At 42.9% G+C, this 18,376-nt stretch overlaps 1 protein-coding gene across 5 annotated transcripts in view; it reads right to left on the reverse strand.

The window, feature by feature from the left end:
* The window catches only part of nrxn2b (neurexin 2b), a 1,016,923-nt gene that overhangs the window by 429,772 nt on the left and 568,775 nt on the right, over positions 1-18,376 (reverse strand). For all 5 annotated transcript variants that reach the window (XM_031792165.1, XM_031792164.1, XM_031792163.1 and 2 more), the window contains one exon: positions 16,902-17,021. In XM_031792165.1, coding sequence (XP_031648025.1) covers positions 16,902-17,021 — 120 coding nt within the window. The remainder of the gene's footprint in view (positions 1-16,901; positions 17,022-18,376) is intronic.

Raw genomic sequence — 18,376 nt, forward strand, 5'->3', positions numbered from 1 at the left:
TAATTTCTTCAAAAATTAAGGATAAGCAAGAGAGAGAGATTTAGTATTCCCCCAGTTTCAGTTTCCCCCAGTTTCAGTTTCACTTAGCTAGCAAATGCAGCTGGCTAGTGTAGTTACTCAAACACCCTGCTCAAAAATAGGGATGCTATATTAGCTAGCTGGCTATGAACAACACTGTAACACTTCCAAGTCAAGGTAAGCTTTTGGTTTTATTCATTTATTGCCACCGGGGCCCGCCAGTGTAACTGCTTACTGACTGTACACTGTAACGTTACTCCATGATTGTAGCGGGTTTACTAACACATTAGTTATATTAGCTATGTTGACTAGGATGTCACTGGAGCTAACATGGGCTGTTACATTGAACTGGATGAATGGAATATAAATGACAGTCATCCAACATGCTGTAATAGAATTAAGGCCATGCTCATGAAAATAATAATCATCTTCCCTCATCATAAACGGCACTGACCGCCACTGCAGCAGACCACGTGTAACCACGCCAGCCAGGACCATCACATCTGGCTTCTTCACCTACGGGATCGTCTGAGACCAGCCACCCAGACAGCTGATGAAACTGTGGGATTGCACAACTGAAGAATTTCTGCACAAACTGTCAGAAATCGTCTCAGAGAAGCTCTCCTGTGTGCTTGTCGTCCTCACCAGTGTCTTGACCTGACTGCAGTTCAGTGTCTTAACCAACTTCAGTGGGCAAATGCTCACCTTTGATGGCCACTGGCATACTGGAGAAGTGTGCTTTTTGCGAATGGATCCTGATCCTGAGGCCAATTGCAGGGCCATTCATCCGCCGCCTCGTATTTCAGCATGATAATGCAAGGCCACATGTCGCAAGGATCTGTACACACTTCCTGGAAGATTAACGTTTCCCAGTTCTTCCGTGGCCTGCATACTCACCAGACATGTCACCCATTGAGCACGTTTGGGATGCTCTGGATCGACGTGTACGACAGCGTGTTCCAGTTCCCGCCAATATCCAGCAACTTCACACAGCCATTGAAGAGTGCGACAACATTCCACAGGCCACAATCAACAGCCTGATCAACTCTATGCAAAGGAGATGTGTCGCACTACATGAGACAAATGGTGGTCACACCAGATACCGACTGGTTTCCTGATCAACATCCCTACAATTTTTTAAGGTATCTGTGAACAACATATGCATATCTGTATTCATAGTGAAGCGAAATCCAGAGTTTAGAGCCTAATTAACTTATTTCAATTCACTAACGTCCTTTCAGTAAAATAGTTGAAATTGTTGCATGTTCCGTTTATATTTTTGTTCAGTGTAAGATGCTGGGATGTGTTGGCGTCTGATTCCTGACTGATATCCTAAGGCAACAGTGACATTCAGAGTATTAAATGGTATGTGCGTTTGAGTGGGGGAGTGAGAGAGAGAAAATAACAGACAGCAGAAAGAAGGTGGAGGTAAGCCACATGGAAGGTGACAATATTTTTTCTACCCCATATTCTAAGAATAATATCTAATAATAACTAATAGTCCCAGTCCAAACTCCCCGACAGCAAAAGCCATTATTTCAGGCTGCCAGTGGCTCCACTGACAAACTAGTTCTACTCCTGCTTGCACACACTGTACGAACCATCATGACTCAGTGAGCAGCGAGTCATTCTACAAATGTATTCATTCGTATGAGTCGTCACTAGTTATCACAGCCACAAAGTCATAAAACCCTACCTGTTTCTACAATTGATCTTCTTAAAATGTGATTTTAAATCTAACCCTAACCACACTGCTATCCTTATGCTTGACCCTAACCTTAAAAAAAAAAAATCGGGTCTTAATTTATGAACTTTTACTATAAAGCCAATATACTGACTTCAAGGCTGTGCCATCTAGTGGAAACCGAGTAATACTGTTCTGTTGAGGGTTACGCTTGGCTGGCTGCAGACATTGAGGGGTGCCTGTGCGCGTGTGTGTGTGTTTATATCGGCCAGCAGGCTAGAGAGAGACAGCCTCCTTAATGACTTTCTGCCTCTGCGTGTCTGGGCCCACTCTGGCTCCAAGTCACTGCACTGAGGCGAACAAACAGTGGAGATACCAACACCAACACCACTGACACAGAACACCACATAGTCGCACTCGACCACTAAATGATGCCAGAACCAAACCCCAGGGTGTATGTCTGTGGATTAGACGGTCTCAGTGTGTGTAATGTTTTTGTGTAGTGTGTGTTTAAGTCGCAGACATAGTGTGAGTACGTGCGTGCATGTGCGTAAGTACAGTTGAAGTCGGAGTGTTTGAAGTGTTTACATACACCTTAGCCAAATACATTTAAACTCAGTTTTTCACAATTCCTGACATTTAATCCTAATTAAAAATTCCCTGTTTTAGGTCAGTTAGGATCACCACTTTATTTTAAAAAAATGTGAAATTTCAGAATAATAGTGGAGAGAATGATTTATTTCAGCTTTTATTTCTTTCATCACATTGGGGTGGCAGGGTAACCTAGTGGTTAGAGTGTTGGACTAGTAACCGGAAGGTTGCAAGTTCAAATCCCTGAGCTGACAAGGTACAAATCTGTTGTTCTGCCCCTGAACAGGCAGTTAACCCACTGTTCCTAGGCCATCATTGAAAATAAGAATTTGTTCTTAACTGACTTGCCTAGTTAAATAAAGGTAAAATAAATTAAATAAACATTCCCAGTGGGCAAGAAGTTAACATACACTCAATTAGTATTTGGTAGCATTGCCTTTAAATTGTTCAACTTGGGTCAAACATTTTGGGTAGCCTTCCACAAGCTTTGGGTGAATTTGGGTGAATTTTGGCCCATTCCTCCTCACAGAGCTGGTGTAACTGAGTCAGGTTTGTAGGCCTCCTTGCTCGCACACACTTTTTCAGTCCTGCCCACAAATTTTCTATAGGATTGAGGTCAGGGCCTTGTGATGGTCATTCCAATACCTTGACTTTGTTGTCCTTAAGCCATTTTGCCACAACTTTGGAAGTATGCTTGGGGTCATTGTCCATTTGGATTGAGATGTTGCTTCAATATACCCACATACTTTTCCTACTCATTATTTCCTCTATTTTGTGAAGTGCACCGGTCACTCCTGCAGCAAAGCAACCCCACAACATGATGCTGCCACTCCCGTGCTTCATAACTGGGATGGTGTTCTTCGGCTTGCAAGCCTCCCCCTTTTTCCTCCAAACATAACAATGGTCATTATGGCCAAACAGATCTATTTTTGTTTCATCAGACCAGAAGACATTTCACCAAAGTACGTTCATCTCTAGGAGACATAACGTGTCTCCTTCCTGAGCGGTATGACGGCAGTGTGGTCCCATGGTGTTAATACTTGCGTACTATTGTTTGTACAGATGAACGTGGTACCTTCAGGCGTTTGGAAATTGCTCCCAAGGATGAACCAGACTTGTGGATGTCTACATATTTGGTCTTGGCTGATATCTTTTGATTTTCCCATGATGTCAAGCAAAGAGGCAATTATTTTGAAGGTAGGTGTTGAAATACATCCACAGGTACACCTCATATTGACTCAAATTATGTCAATTAGCCTATCAGAAGCTTCTAAAGCCATGACATCAATGTCTGGAATTTTCCAAGCTGTTTAAAGGCGCAGTCAACTTAGTATTTGTGTAAACTTCTGACCCACTAGAATTGTGATACAGTTTATTATAAGTAAAATAATCTGTCTGTAAACAATTGTTGGACAAATTATATTCACAAAGTAGATGTCCTAACCGACTTGCCAACACTATAGTTTGTTAACAAGAAATTTGGGGAGTGGTTGAAAAACGAGTTTTAATGACTCCAACCTAATTGTATGTAAACTTCCGACTTCAACTGTTTATCGCATGCAATGTTCTCCTGAATACCTTTAAACCCGTATACGCCTTGGTGTACGTGTCCATTGATCTGTGTATTGTGTCGGCTCGACCGCCACGTCATTGGGTTGCATTGATTTGCTCATGGCTGTGTGGAGATCCACAGAGCCCTCACACGAGAGCGAGGCCGTTTTCATTTAAGCTTTGGAACAACATCACCATAGGACGACCAGGTAAAGCAGACAGCCCAGTGGGAGAGGTAAAGGGAAGGAAGAATAGATGGAGGGAGTTGTGGAGGGATATCGTTGTCTTTGGGTTTCCCTCCTGCAGTGGAGATGTGCTATTCCAGCCATTGGCTTAATCACTAAGGCACCACACTGGGTCGACATAGCCAGCCCCTTCCTTACTGGGGAGATTCACTTGTCATTTCCATCATGAACAGGAAAGGAAACAATTAGAGAAGGAACAACAGCCACGGAGAGCCAATGGTGTGGACATTCTATCCCAGCGTGGATGTTTTTGGTATCTCAGATTGTTCTGGAAATTCTCACATAGAAACTTAATTGGGGTAAAATGTTTTTTTGTGTTTTTTTAACAGTGCCTCCAGAAATATTCATACCTCTCAGCTTATTTCACATTTTGTTGTGGTAGACAGATTTTTTTTAGTCACACACACCTACACACAATACCTCAATAATGAGAAAGTGAAAACATGTTTTTAGAATTGTTAGCAAATGTATTGAAAATGAAATACAGAATTATCTCATTTATATGTATTCACGCCCCTGAGTCAGTACATGTTAGAATCACCTTTGCAGTGATTACAGCTGTGAGTCTTTCTGGGTAAGTCTGTAAGAGCTTCGCACACCTTGATTGTACGATATTTGTGAAGTTGATTGTTAATCATTAGTAGACAGCCATTTTCAAGTCATGCTTCAGAGTTTCAAGCAGATTTAAGTCAAAACTGTAACTACGCCACTCAGTAACTTTCAATGTCATCTTGGTAAGCAACTCCAGTGTAGATTTGGACTTGTGTTTTAGGTTATTGCCCTGCTGAAATTCATCTCTCTGTGTCTGGTGGAAAGCAAACAACCAGGTTTTCCTCCAGGATTTTGCCTGTGCTTAGCTCCTATCCGTTTCTTTTACCCTAAACCCCACCCCAGTCCTTAACAATTACAAGCATACCCATAACATGATGCAGCCACCACCATACTTGCAAATATGGAGAGTGGTACTTAGTTATCTGTTGTATTGGATTTGCCCCAAACATAACACTTTGTATTCAGGATAAAAAGTGAATTGCTTTGTGCCTTGTTGCAAACAGGATGCATGTTTTGGAATAATTTTCCTTTTCACTGTCAATTAGGAGTAACTACAATGTTGATCCATCCTCAGGTTTTCTCCTATTACAGCCATTCAACTATATAACTGAGTCACCATTGACCTCAAGGTAAAATCCCTGAGCGGTTTCCTTTCTTTCCAGCAACTGTCTTACTGGGTGACTGGGTGTATTGATACACCTTCCACAGTGTAATTAATAACTTCCCCATGGACAAAGGGATATTTAATGTCTGCTGTTTTCATTTCTACCCATCTACCAATAGGTGCCCTTATTTGCGAGGCATTTGAAAATCTCCTTGTTCTTTGTGGTTGAATCTGTGCTTGAAATTTACTGTTCGACTGAGTGACCTTACATATAATTGTATGTGTGGGGTACAGAGGTGAGGTAGTCATTCAAAAATCATGTTAAACACTATTATTGCACACTATGATTGGACACAGTGTTCATGCAAGTTTTACAGTAGGTGCAAAGTTTTACACCTGAACCTATTTAGGCTGGCCATAACAAAGGGTTTGAATACGTATTGACTCAAGACAATGCAGCTTGCAATTTTAATTCACTTGTAAAAAAAAATAAAAAGAGAATAAATAAAAAAAATATATATATATATTCCACTTTAATATTATGGGGTATTCTGTGTAGGCCAGTGACACAAAATTGCAATTTAATCCATTTTAAATTCAGGCTGTAACAACATAATGTGGAAAAAGTCAAGAGGTGTGAATACTTTCTGAAGGCACTGTATGCTTTTTACATTTGTATCACGAACAATTTGAGAAAATGTTGATTAAAGTGACCAATTTTGTCCCGTTTTAGAGCTATACATGCCTGTAAGACCCCTATGATCGGTGAAATGTACATGATACAGACTACATCTTGGTGACATGATACTCCTCATAGTGTGCTCCAAAATATGGAGTATGTCTAGATTCTGAAATACAACTTTTCACCTGAATTTAGTCAAAATAACACATATTCATATGAATATGGGAAAAGCATCCTTTTTTAAAAATGTTCTTATCTTTAGACATATTATTAGGAACAATATCCTCTCCGGTATTTAAACATTTTTTGACCCATTTTATACATAGCAATTAACATTATAGGTCATTAACCAATCACAACCCACAACCAGCAGAGGGAGTTCCCTTTGAACCCATTTTCCCATTCACTGTGTAGGTGGTGCTCATATAATTGTATCAATACTTCAAAAGAAGCAGAGAGCCCACTCTGGAAACGTGATGCACTCGTAGAGTATATTGTTTTAAACAATGTCTAAAAATGCACTATATCAAAAAGGGTACTTTTGAGATATTCATATTCTTAATGTTTAATAAGTTAAAGTGAAAATGTGTTTTTCAGAATCTAGACATACACCATGGTCTAAAGCACATTAAGGAGTATAATATCACCAAGATGTTGTCTGTATCATGAACGGTCTTAGAAGAGGCAAAGGTCTATAAGGAGATTCAAATTGCCACTTTCCTGATGTTTTTTTTCCTTCAAATTGTTTGCGATAGAAATATTAAAATCCTTCCTCCCAATGAACTTTCTGTGAAAACAGAAACAATCAGAACAATCTGAGATATCCAAAACATTTTCAGGTCACACTGGCGTGGAATCACCCTGGTTCCTTTGAAGCATATACAGTCTAGTGACCTCAAATGCTTTAAAGAGCTCTGAATCTATGACAAAAGAGTTGAATAAGAAGACAACGGGCCTAGAACTAAGTAATATTAGTGTAAAGAACATTAGCTACCACCACTGTATATTATTTTTAGGGGAAGCTACTGTGCTGTGGTGTCATCAGTGTTTTGCTTGTGGTACGTACATACTGCACAGCTACTTAATACGCTGGGCATGATAGCACCGCAATGTATTCCATAAACATAATAGGTATTAACTCAAGAGGTTGAAGCGGCAATTCAATTTCAGTCGCATTCTTGCGGAGACGTATTTATATATTTAATATGAGATTTGTAAAAGAACTGTGTTCTGTGGCTCATGTCTCTTCCTTCTGCAAAGAATGGCATTAACAGGACGCCACGGCATATTCCCAGTCACGCTAACCAGCTGCACCTGTGTATGTGAGTAATTGTTACGCCGTGCGTATGTGTCGTTTGGTGTGTAGGAGGAGGGGGGGGGGCTCAACAAAATGCTTGAAGCGACAAAAAGAAAAGAGGAGAAATGATGAAAGCTCTCAATCATTTCTTACCTACTGAATGGCCCGTTGCTGGGCATCCTAAATGACACTGTGACGTCAGGGACGCTCCATCCCTCCGGCCTCCTCCTTCCGTCCCTCCTTTATTTGCACATTCATCCTCCTCTCCTCTGAAAAGAGAGAAAGGTGTATGCCTGCCGCTTGATCGACAGCCTCTCACTCAGAGTCTCATCTACACACAAAGGAAGGTGCTGACGTCTGATGCATTCTGCCCTAAGTTTGGATAGTAGCTGAGGAAAACGTGGAATTGAGCTACATAGTGTAAGAAAGCCATGAGTGATGGCTGTTCATATTGTCATTGTATCATCCCCCTGCGGTCGGTGACGTCGTCACGTTCTTTCAATAAAACACTGTGTGTTTTACGACAAGAGACTTTTTGTTGTTGTTGCTGCATGGTCTGTGTAGCATTCCACTGAATCCGCCTGTATCGGCTGTTTGCATATGCTGTGGACAGGCGCTTGTCAGCGACGGAGAAAAATTACTTTTCAAATTCAAAATAAAATAGGTCAAATATCCTATAGAGGGTCATAACAGGTGAATGTGGCAGTGACGCAAGACGATGAAGTTCTGGTTGTCTCCCTTAACTGCTCTACAAACAATACTCGATAATTGAGCCCACTCCCCAAAGCAAATGAATGAAATCAACAGTAATTTTTGCAATTTTGGTTGTGCGAGTTGATCCCATTTCTATGAACCTAATCACAACAGTGAGAGAGCTATTTTCTGTACAGATGCACACTTAAAAACGTATTATTTTTTATTTGATTTAATATAATGCAGTGGCAAGCAACCTTGAATCAGGACAACCTCCCATATGTGACACAACACCTATATGTGAGCTTAAAGGGCCAATCAGCAGTTGAAACATAACGGATCTTCCCTGCCACTGTTTCGGTATAACGCTGAGGGATGAGGCTAGAGAAATGTAACCAATCTAAAATTCATACACAGAGCTATGGATGCAAGGACTGGCCATCTATGGCCATATATGGTCATTTATGGCTCCCGAGTGGCGGAGCGGTCTAAGGCACTGCATCTCAATGTATCACAACCGGGTTTGATCCCAGGCTGTGTCACAACCGGCCGTGACTGAGACTCCCATAGGGCAGCGCACAATTTGCACAGTGTCGTTAGGGGAGGGTTTGGCCAGGGGGGCTTTACATTCTCTCAAATGGTATATGTTGTTGCAGGAAATGTGGGGAAATGATGCTGCCTTGAGAGATTTTCACACGTGCTCGGCCCGTTTTATGCTAGGCAGCAACGTTCACACCCTATTAAGCCTTAGTCACACCCATCTCTTTACGAATTCAGCATGTCATTGTCCACCAGAAAGTAGTAACTTTCTCCCACTGAGCTTTGGTCGATAGCACCAGTACAATTCAGGGCAGCAATGTTGTTGAGGGCTGTAGTAACCCTTTTTCCAGTTGTCCATTAGCTATATCTTTCCAAAAAATCTTCGGTGCCAAAGATGATCTATATACAGTACTCACCAGGGAAACCCCCATTCTACTATGGGAAGAAAGGCCATGGAGAAATACTAGTTATAGTAGAATAGATAGAAGTTCATCATATCAGAGTGATAGGACAGGTGGGGTGGAGCAGATCATGCTTGGCCATCTCCTGCTAAGAGAAGACGTTCAGAGTTCCAGCCAGCTACAGAGTTCCAGCCATCCTGTAGTTAATTCTGCAGTTGTAGCCCTGTTATGGTGCTATGCTTTGTAGAATTTGTGCGGCAGCTTCCCCTTTGCTCTCTAATTATGGGAGTCACGTTGTCTGGCGCTGTATTGTCTTGTGTAGCAGTAAGCCATTGCTGACATGTTATTATTACATGCATATTGTTTATAGTACGGTGAATTAGAGATTGTATCATGTGCATACTGAGTATACAAAACACTGTACGACTGTAATTCTCTGTCTTGTCATCATTGCCCTTACCAGCTCTCGGGAGCAAGCACATGACCTAACCTGAAGAATGTACAGTCCACCAAGTCCTCAGTTACAGTTATAGACAGATGCCTGTGACGTGACAGACCAATCAGGACTCATCTCTTGGCATGTCCAACTCCATTATCTCAGCCAATCATGGCTAGCAAGGAAGGATCATGTCTTTCTTATTATATAGGTAAGTGCTTTCTCCTTGGTTAAACTAGGCTCGTAATTATTATTTTTTTCTTCATATTTACAGAACCTATACGAGTTTGTAATTAAGGCACATGAAAGTTTGTTTCTGTAAGAAAGTAACGTCAAATATCCACGATCCTGTTACATGGCAAAAATGCAGGGGATTGAAGAACTAGAGAAGCCTTGAGTGGAGGAAATGATGAGGGTTTCTTTGCCTGATATACCCATCTAATGCTCAGGTAGAATTTTAAGGCGAGAAAGCACACACATAATGAAAGAAATTGTCTACCCCATCCTTAGCCACAGAATGGACTGTGTGTGTGTGTGTGTGTGTGTGTGTGTGTGTGTGTGTGTGTGTGTGTGTGTGTGTGTGTGTGTGTGTGTGTGTGTGTGCAGGCACATGCGTGTATGTAGTATTCATATACACCGTGTCACGACAGCCATCCAGCTCTGACACTCTCACTAATCAGAAGTTTGACGCTGTGATCTACAAACCGCAACAAACGCAATTGACTAATATAACACATGCGAGCCGAGTGCTCCTCGAAATAATTGCTTTCCCGCTGTTTTCTTACACCCTTTTCATTTTTCTCTCTCTTCCCTCCCTTCTCCTTTTCACTGTGTAGTGAGACGCTATGCCTTTGATATCACTAGTGGAGTGGAGGAGGGGGTCTTGAAGCAATTACCTCCGCCATTTATTGCACTTTAATACGTGTTACGGTTAAGAAGCAATCAGTTTAGTAATTAGGCCATGGTGACTTGTAAATCACCACCATTTCATTCCATTTCGCCACAAAGCCAGACAGAGGAGCCTAGACCCTGGGCCTTTTTTTGTTTGGAGGTCTGCGTTCAGTCGTACACTCCGAGAACACGGTTGGACTGACGCTAGCTTTGCTAACCTGCCGAGTCACCATGATAGTGACCCCTTCGCTGTCGATTTTTTTTGTTCTAAAAGATTCTCGCAAATACAAACTTTGTGTTGGTTGTATTCACAGTCCTCTAAAAAACTACAGCCAAGCAATTACAAGTGGGCCACGCCGCGTTCTTCACCAAATGAGCAGCTTGATAATTGCTGGGTGCGGGCGCCCCGTCTAACAAATGCACTGGAAATGACATGACCGGCGGCGGAAATATAAACAACATCAACGAGATGAGGAGGGGAATAGGAGAGAGAAGAGGGGAGTGAGGACAGAAAGAAAGTGAAAGAAAGAAAGAAAGAAAGAAAGAAAGAAAGAAAGAAAGAAAGAAAGAAAGAAAGAAAGAAAGAAAGAAAGAAAGAAAGAAAGAAAGAAAGAAAGAAAGAAAGAAAGAAAGAAAGAAAGAAAGAAAGATGTGTGATGGTGCTAATCCCTTCACACAGATTTGGTGAGAACTGTGTCTTTATTGTTTCAGGGTTTCTGGGGGAGTGGCTTTCTGACTCACAACCCTGCCTACTAATGTCTTCAGTGTTCACTATTCTGTTTTTAAAGGGGAAGATGGACACAGACAATACTAATGATATCTCTTTATACTCTCTTGTGCCAACGAGTGTCCAGGCTCTGCGTTCCCCATTAAGGTCGCATTGACCTTCATCTGAATAGAGTACGGCTGCAAATGTTCGGCTCAAATTTCAAATGACAGAGACAGAGACGAGAGATCTGACCTCTCGAATGAATCTATTTCATTTCAGGCCTCTCAGGAGAAGATTGGCCACTTTGAGAGACGTCCCAGTTTAGTTGGAGGGGAATGAGACCCAGCGATGATCAGTCAATGATTCCTGTCAGCAAGGCATGATGCTGCATGCATCAATAATCAGCTCTGATCAAGAGAGAGAGACTGCTGAGAGGGAGAGAGTGATGCTGCTGCTGGTTTGTGGGAGTTATTGCTGTTAAAAGGCTGTTACTACCAATCTTTTCCCTATAGACCATATAGACTCCACTATTAGCCCAGCTGGACTGATTCTGGGTCTATGCATTTACACATGTCACAGGGTAAGCTACATCACCACTCTCCCAAATCATCTTCTACACCCGCAGGCTAACCATGACAATACGCTCACTGAGGAGAGGAAGCTGGAGGGCCTCATGGAGGCAGGGAGAGATGGAGGGAAGAGCGAAGAAGGTGGAGAGAAGAGTGAGTCTGAGAACTGGGGTATTGCTGACCGACAGGCGGCACATTTAGTATGCTAGAAGGCACGGCGCACAAGCAGCCGGCTTCATTAAAACAACGCACCATGCAAACACACGTGCAGACATAACTGAACCTGCGCACGCACAAACACACCACACAAAGTATTCTCCATTGATGCTATCCCTGAAGGACTGAGAGTGGAAAAACAACAGGTCATCAAATCCATGAGCGGCTGCAAAACAAAAGGATCCCCTCAACACCAGTGACTAACAAGGCCAGGCTTGTCATTCCTAACAAGCGCTACGTACACGCCACCTGAGAACCGTAGAGATAAACATGTGTGGGAGGAAATTAAGAGATAGCAACATCAGGTTAGGATGATGGGGTGTAGACATGCACGCACACATGCACAGACAACCACCCACGCGCACTGAACGCTGAAACCTAAGCCACAAATTGCATGCACTTCCAAACGGTGCTGTCTGATTCAGTTACTTAAACTGTAGAATAACAAGCGCTCCACTTATACGCTATGCACAGACAAATGGACCAGTCAATCACCTGACACTTCCTCTGAATAACACAAGTTTGCTCACTGAGTGTGTGTGTGTGTGTGTGTGTGTGTGTGTGTGTGTGTGTGTGTGTGTGTGTGTGTGTGTGTGTGTGTGTGTGTGTGTGTGTGTGTGTGTGTGTACAACATGTGCGGTGGCATGTGGAAGCGGCACGCTAACCAATTGCCGTTGCGTCTCTCCTCCCCACACGCTCATCCAACAGAGATATCAGCCGTCCATATGGAGTCAGTCTCTTCAGCTCAACATGGCGGGTCTGTCAAACAGAGCAACTCCCTAATAACATAAACAACACCCCTCTACAGAACAAAAAGAAAACTTGAGGATCTCCACCGGGATGCATCTCTAAATGACACGGTGGACTCTTTCCCTGTTTGACCAATGGACTAGGGTTGAATGGAAGGAAACCTAGTCTACTGAGATCTACCAGGATTTACAAAACCACTCCCTTTTCCCTGGGATAAATAACTGAGAGAAACCAGTACGTTAGAATAATTATTGATGTAAACAGCGTGGCGTGAAATTGAACTGTTCAATTATATGCGACGTCGAAATGTGGATTCTCTACGGCCTCTGCATGATGAATCATCAACACTCAGGGTGGGGACAGACAGCCCATCTATGTATGGCGCACACTTGACAATGCATGTAGACCCACTGTATCATCTCATCAGGGTAACTTTTTTGTTGTTGTGACAAGTAGGTCTGCATTTGCTGCAGCTTAGCCTATGCTACAGTAATATAAAGACCAAATGTGTGTCTAATTTATCCATCTCCCATCTGGCTTTGATTTTTGATTTTTGATTTTTTAATTGTAAAGATTGTAATTGTTCTAATTGCAACTCCAGAGTTTAAAACAGCTTATCCCTCTAATATTGTTGCTTTAAAATCAGTGCACGTGCGCACTCTCTCCGTCAACTCCAATTGCATCCAAAATAGTGAAGTGCCATTAGAATGATGAAGACAAGGAAAACAACACTTATTTCATTTAACTGTTGAAAGCGAGGAAGGAATGAGGCAACAATAGAGAGAGAGAGAGAGAGAGAGAAAGAGGAGGGAGGCTAATAACATTAGGGGGAATACTATGAAAGGTATATAATTTATGTGTCCGCCTACTAATTGTACAAATAGGCCCGATTTATATTTCACAATTCGAATAAAATTCGCAAAGCCTATACTTGTAACTTTGTAGTCCGCACCAGAATCACATGTTCTCTTCTGCTTTATCATGGTTTGAATGATGTGCCTAATTCCTGTCCATATACAGTAATACAGTACAATGCAATTCAGTAAAACAGTTCACATCAAAAAAGATTAGCCTACTTGAGATAGTTTCATTCATTTCCCCAAGAGAGCATATAGCTAGCTACAGTACATCTACCGTATGGGCTTCTATGTTTTTCTATCGTGCGTAATGTGCAGTAGCCTATGTCATGTACAGTATGTATTGGATATTGGCTATAATTTGGATATAATCCTAAATCCTAAAATTATAACCATCACTGTCAAATATCGTGTGGTAAATAGCTTACAACAGCAGTCTCTCCCGGCAGTTTTGCAGTAAACATTCATATGCCTCATATATATTCATAAACAGTGAGTGGAGCAACAAATGCTTTTTGACATCCAGGCTAGCGTAGGATTATAATTGAGTGCACTCTTGAAATTTGAAGATCATTTAGAAAAGAAGCCTCGGAAATATTAGGAGTCGGAAACAAATGAATATTATCTTGCTGTGCATCTGCCTCTCTACCAACCAGTGTGTGCGTAGGGGGGAGGTCTAGCCCACCCCTTTCAAATTGAGCGAGGCTCATCTCCTCTGCAGCCATCTGGCTGAAGTGATAGAGGACGCCGGGTGGGGGTCTTACACACACACACAGTCACACACACACACACACACACAGTCACACACACTGGCTCCCACAGTTCAGGCCTTGCTCCTCTTTACAGCCAACAAGAGGGTCTGGACAGCCACAAAGAGCAGGGGGAGCGGGCCAGGGAGAATCATTATGTTAATTTAAGACTCCGGCTGCAGTGAAAATGGCCTGCCTTTCCTATTCTAATTCTTTATTCTTCTTTGAGGGAAATTCAATTGATTTTCATCTCTCTTTTTAGGGCCGGTAAGGGGATGTGTGTGGGTGGGTGGAAAGGGGAGCAGTGGGGGTCGATGTGTGTGTGTGTGTGTGTGTGTGTGCGTGCACGCGAGTGTGTGCCTGTGTGTCTCAGTATGCAACTGTGTGGAACGGTTAGATAACATAATTGCTAGCCTTTGACTGATGGTGTGCATGTGATCTAGAGCTCAGTCACGCGTGTGGCGATGCTTGTGAGATGCATTTTATTATCAGGTACATTTCAGCCTAGCTGCCTTCAGATCAGACACGTCCGTTCTCTCAGTTGAATGGGATGGATACAGAGAGGCCACCTGCACAGCTGCAGCAGAGTACGTCCCAGACCGACCCTTTATGCACTAAAAACGCACCACCAGAGACCACACACACACACACACACACACACACACACACACACACACACACACACACACACACACACACACACACACACACACACACTGCAGGATACTAAACTTTGTGGACACATACCACAATGAGATGTGGATTATGAAGAAAATGCAGGAGAAGAAGCATGCCCTATTAAGAGTCATGTCAAACATGTCTTCAAAGCAGTTACTATACACTTCTAAACCATTAGTGTTTTGGAATTCACAATGGTATGTACAGGCACAAAGAGTTGGAGAACGTCAGTGGCTCGACCCGTAGACACTCCTACCTTGTGTTGGCGTAGACGCTTGAAGGAAAATTCCTTGAAAAGTGACACATTCAGTCTTCAAAACAATGTTGTATAAGCCAAGATAGCTGAAGGATAGAAGTCTTCAAAACATGGTAACAAGGTTGGGCAGAGTTCTGTGCTGGAAGAATAACGTGATAGAGCAGGCACTTGAACATCATGGAGAACGGGTATGTTCAAGTGAAAGTAAGATTCATCTGCCTCTTCTCAAAGATGGCAGTAAAGGAAGACTCTTCGGCTTTTTAGAATGAAGAGACGCTAATTGTGGGGCTACGGAGGAAACACAGACAGGAATACAACAGTGATACCCAGCAGAGCATGCAAATATTCAACCTTATAAAAAGTGAGGGGAGAGGGGAGACCTAGCCAGCAGCCAATGATACTCTCAGTTTAACGAATGCGTCTGAGAATTCCCGGAAAAGACCTACCGTTAGTCAATTGAGCCAGACATCACTTATACGACGTCTTAACATCAAATTTGATGAGGAAAAAAGCACTTGCCCTTGAAAAATAAGTATCGTACCTCATTTTATACATTTTATGTTCCTTCTCAGCAAAAGCAATGGTCGGTAAACAAAGAGTCAAGGTTATTAGCTAGGTCTAGTGGTCTAGTGACTGTGTTCTGTGTTCAGTGATTGATGGAAGACGTCCATTAGACATTCAGTCCATACAACTGGTTTAATCAGAGCTAAATGACTCCCTCAGTGTTAGTCCTCACTCCTCAGTCACTGCCTTGCCCGTCTCAGCTCTGCACTTTAGAGGATACGATTAGACAAGCTAATGTCAACGTCGATATTCTCTTGGTTAGGGGGGTGGGTGAATAGACTTGATACAATGTTTTACTGCGTGCTTTGTCATGTGGTAGCCATTGCTATAGAATGAGCTTGATCTCTGGGAGATATTTTGGTTGCTTGTAAATGTGAAGAGACCTACAGTAGGGCTGGCTGCTGGAGGGATCACTCTCTCATCTCTCTCTCTCTACACACACAAACACACACACATACGCTCCCTAGCCTCCTTGGCCGGTTCTGGGCGTTTCGAGCAAGTAGTGTGAGGCCTCATTCTGGCTCAGTGCCACACACGCCTATCTCTCCAATCTTTAAAGAAATCAGGATATTAAACTTACTAATACCCTCACGGTCTCTGAGCAGAGCAAGGAGAGCAAAGGCATCAGCGTGCCTCTCCCCCCCCCCCTCCCCTCTCTCGCCCTCTTATCTTTCAAGGAGCTAGGGATGGGATCTCTGTTTATCTCCGCGTGGCTGTCGTTCACAGGAAGACGTTATCGTCCTCCTCTCTTCCTCTGCCTTGTCCCCCTTTTCTCCCTCTTCCTGGAGCGAACCCACTGCCACAGCCTGGTCCTAATCAGTGCCCGACTGTCATAGCCAATCATAGTCTCTCTAACGAACGTTGACTACACAAACAACACACAACTCCCTCAGCTAGGCACATGTTTCTACCCTCAAACGTGTCATAGGACAAGTTACGAGGGAGTGTTCAAAGGGGGTTTGAAGGGAGAGGGAGGTCAATTGATTATGGATCCTGAGCTTAACTTCTTAACAAGCTAACAAAGCAGTAGGCCCACTGCTCTATTAACCTTGGACCTTGTCCCTCTGTCACGGGTTCTAGATTCATTTATTCTGTAGGGGACATGGATCAACTCTCTCTCGTACAAACAAGCGTAAATCTCTCCATGTGCCCACTAGGGAAGCGCTAAAGAGTTAGCAAACATTAGACCTAAAATAGTCTACAAAACCAAACACGACATATAAACACCTTTGAAAGTCACCTACATCTCCGCGACCAAACCAACGCGATCCACCAGAAGCCCTACAACAAACACAACCTTCACACGACATACGCACATACAACCCGGCACGGTGACGTGTCGGCGACAGACGGGGTTGTTGTACTCACGGTCGCTACAGAAGGAGCCTCCATAGGACGTCATGGTGCAGTCGCAGGAGAAGCCCTCCCACTGCTGGAGACACACGCCCTGATTGTAGCAGGAGTCCTCCGTACAGGTGGTGCTAGGTCCTGAAGGGACGGATTGGAACACAGGGGTCAATATACAACACGCACACATACGCTTGTTATGCCAATGTATGTAAGGACATTTGGGAAACAACTATAAGCAGGAATCCTAAGGCTGTTAAGTTGTCAATATACACAGCCTTACTGTTTTCTTTTGGCCGATGTGCGCAGGCACCTAAGGGGGCAAACTGTAATCACACTGTAGGTTCTAAGGATGCTCAGGGGGAACACGTTCAATACATAAAGCCCTTTTTATGTCAATATGGGAATATAAGGCAATCACTGTAACCATATCCATGGCACAGGTCATTTTGTTTCATCGAGGCTGGTGGTTAAAAAGTGATTGCATTTGACATTTATTCTGGGTTAAAACCTTGATTACAGACAGTCATGAAACTGGGAGGCATATTTGTCAACTTGAATATGAAATCGGGGGGGGGGGGGGGGGGGGGGGGGGTTGAATGGATGTAAATGAAAAGATGGACTTATTCAACAATGACAATTCTCCAATTATAAAAAGCCACTATTGTAATTTCTCAGTGGAATTCCGAGCACGTTAGAGTGATAAGTGGATTAAATGTTATCCGGGTGGTATTCAAAGCAACTGTGACTTGATTATTAGACACATTAATACCTGCTAATGCTTTAGATTAGCGATGACCAAAAGAAAACCACAGGTGGCTAATTGTCATGTAGGTGGTAGACCTTCTATGTTTGCAACCTTTAAAGGGAAATTGTAAAAACGGTCCACTACATATTCGTCATCTCCAGCACCACCCCCAACATCAACATATGTGAAAATTGGGAGTTTGTATGTTTTCTATAAAAAAATATAAAGGAACATTTGTGTTTCCAATGATATCTTCAACCAATTACAGTAGCAGACAATTAGTAGGCAAAGCCTACTCAGAATATGTTAAAATCAAATGATGCATACCGATGATGTCATTGGAAACACTTATCTTCCTCTCTTTTTTACTACAAAACATAGAAACGCACAATTTTCACATACACTCAGCTTATTAGGTACACCACCCCGTTCACCAAAATGGTGGTCACGTGGCCACGGATTGCTATGTAAAGCAGGTAGACAGGCAGGTAGACAGGTAGACAGGCATTCAGTTAGTGTTCGATTGAACGTTAGAATGGTCCAAATGAATGGCCGACGCGACTTTGAGCGTGGTATGACCGTCGGTGCCCAGGGGTCCAGGGTTTACAGAGAATGGGGCGAAAAAACTAAAAGCATCCAGTCAGCGGCAGGCGAAAACAGCTTGATGATGAGAGGTTGAAGGAGAATGGCAAGAATCATTCAAGCTAACAGGCGGGGCCACGAACAGGCAAATAACGGCACGTCCTAT

This window comes from Oncorhynchus kisutch, linkage group LG16, assembly GCF_002021735.2.
Source record: "Oncorhynchus kisutch isolate 150728-3 linkage group LG16, Okis_V2, whole genome shotgun sequence".
NCBI lineage: Eukaryota > Metazoa > Chordata > Actinopteri > Salmoniformes > Salmonidae > Oncorhynchus > Oncorhynchus kisutch.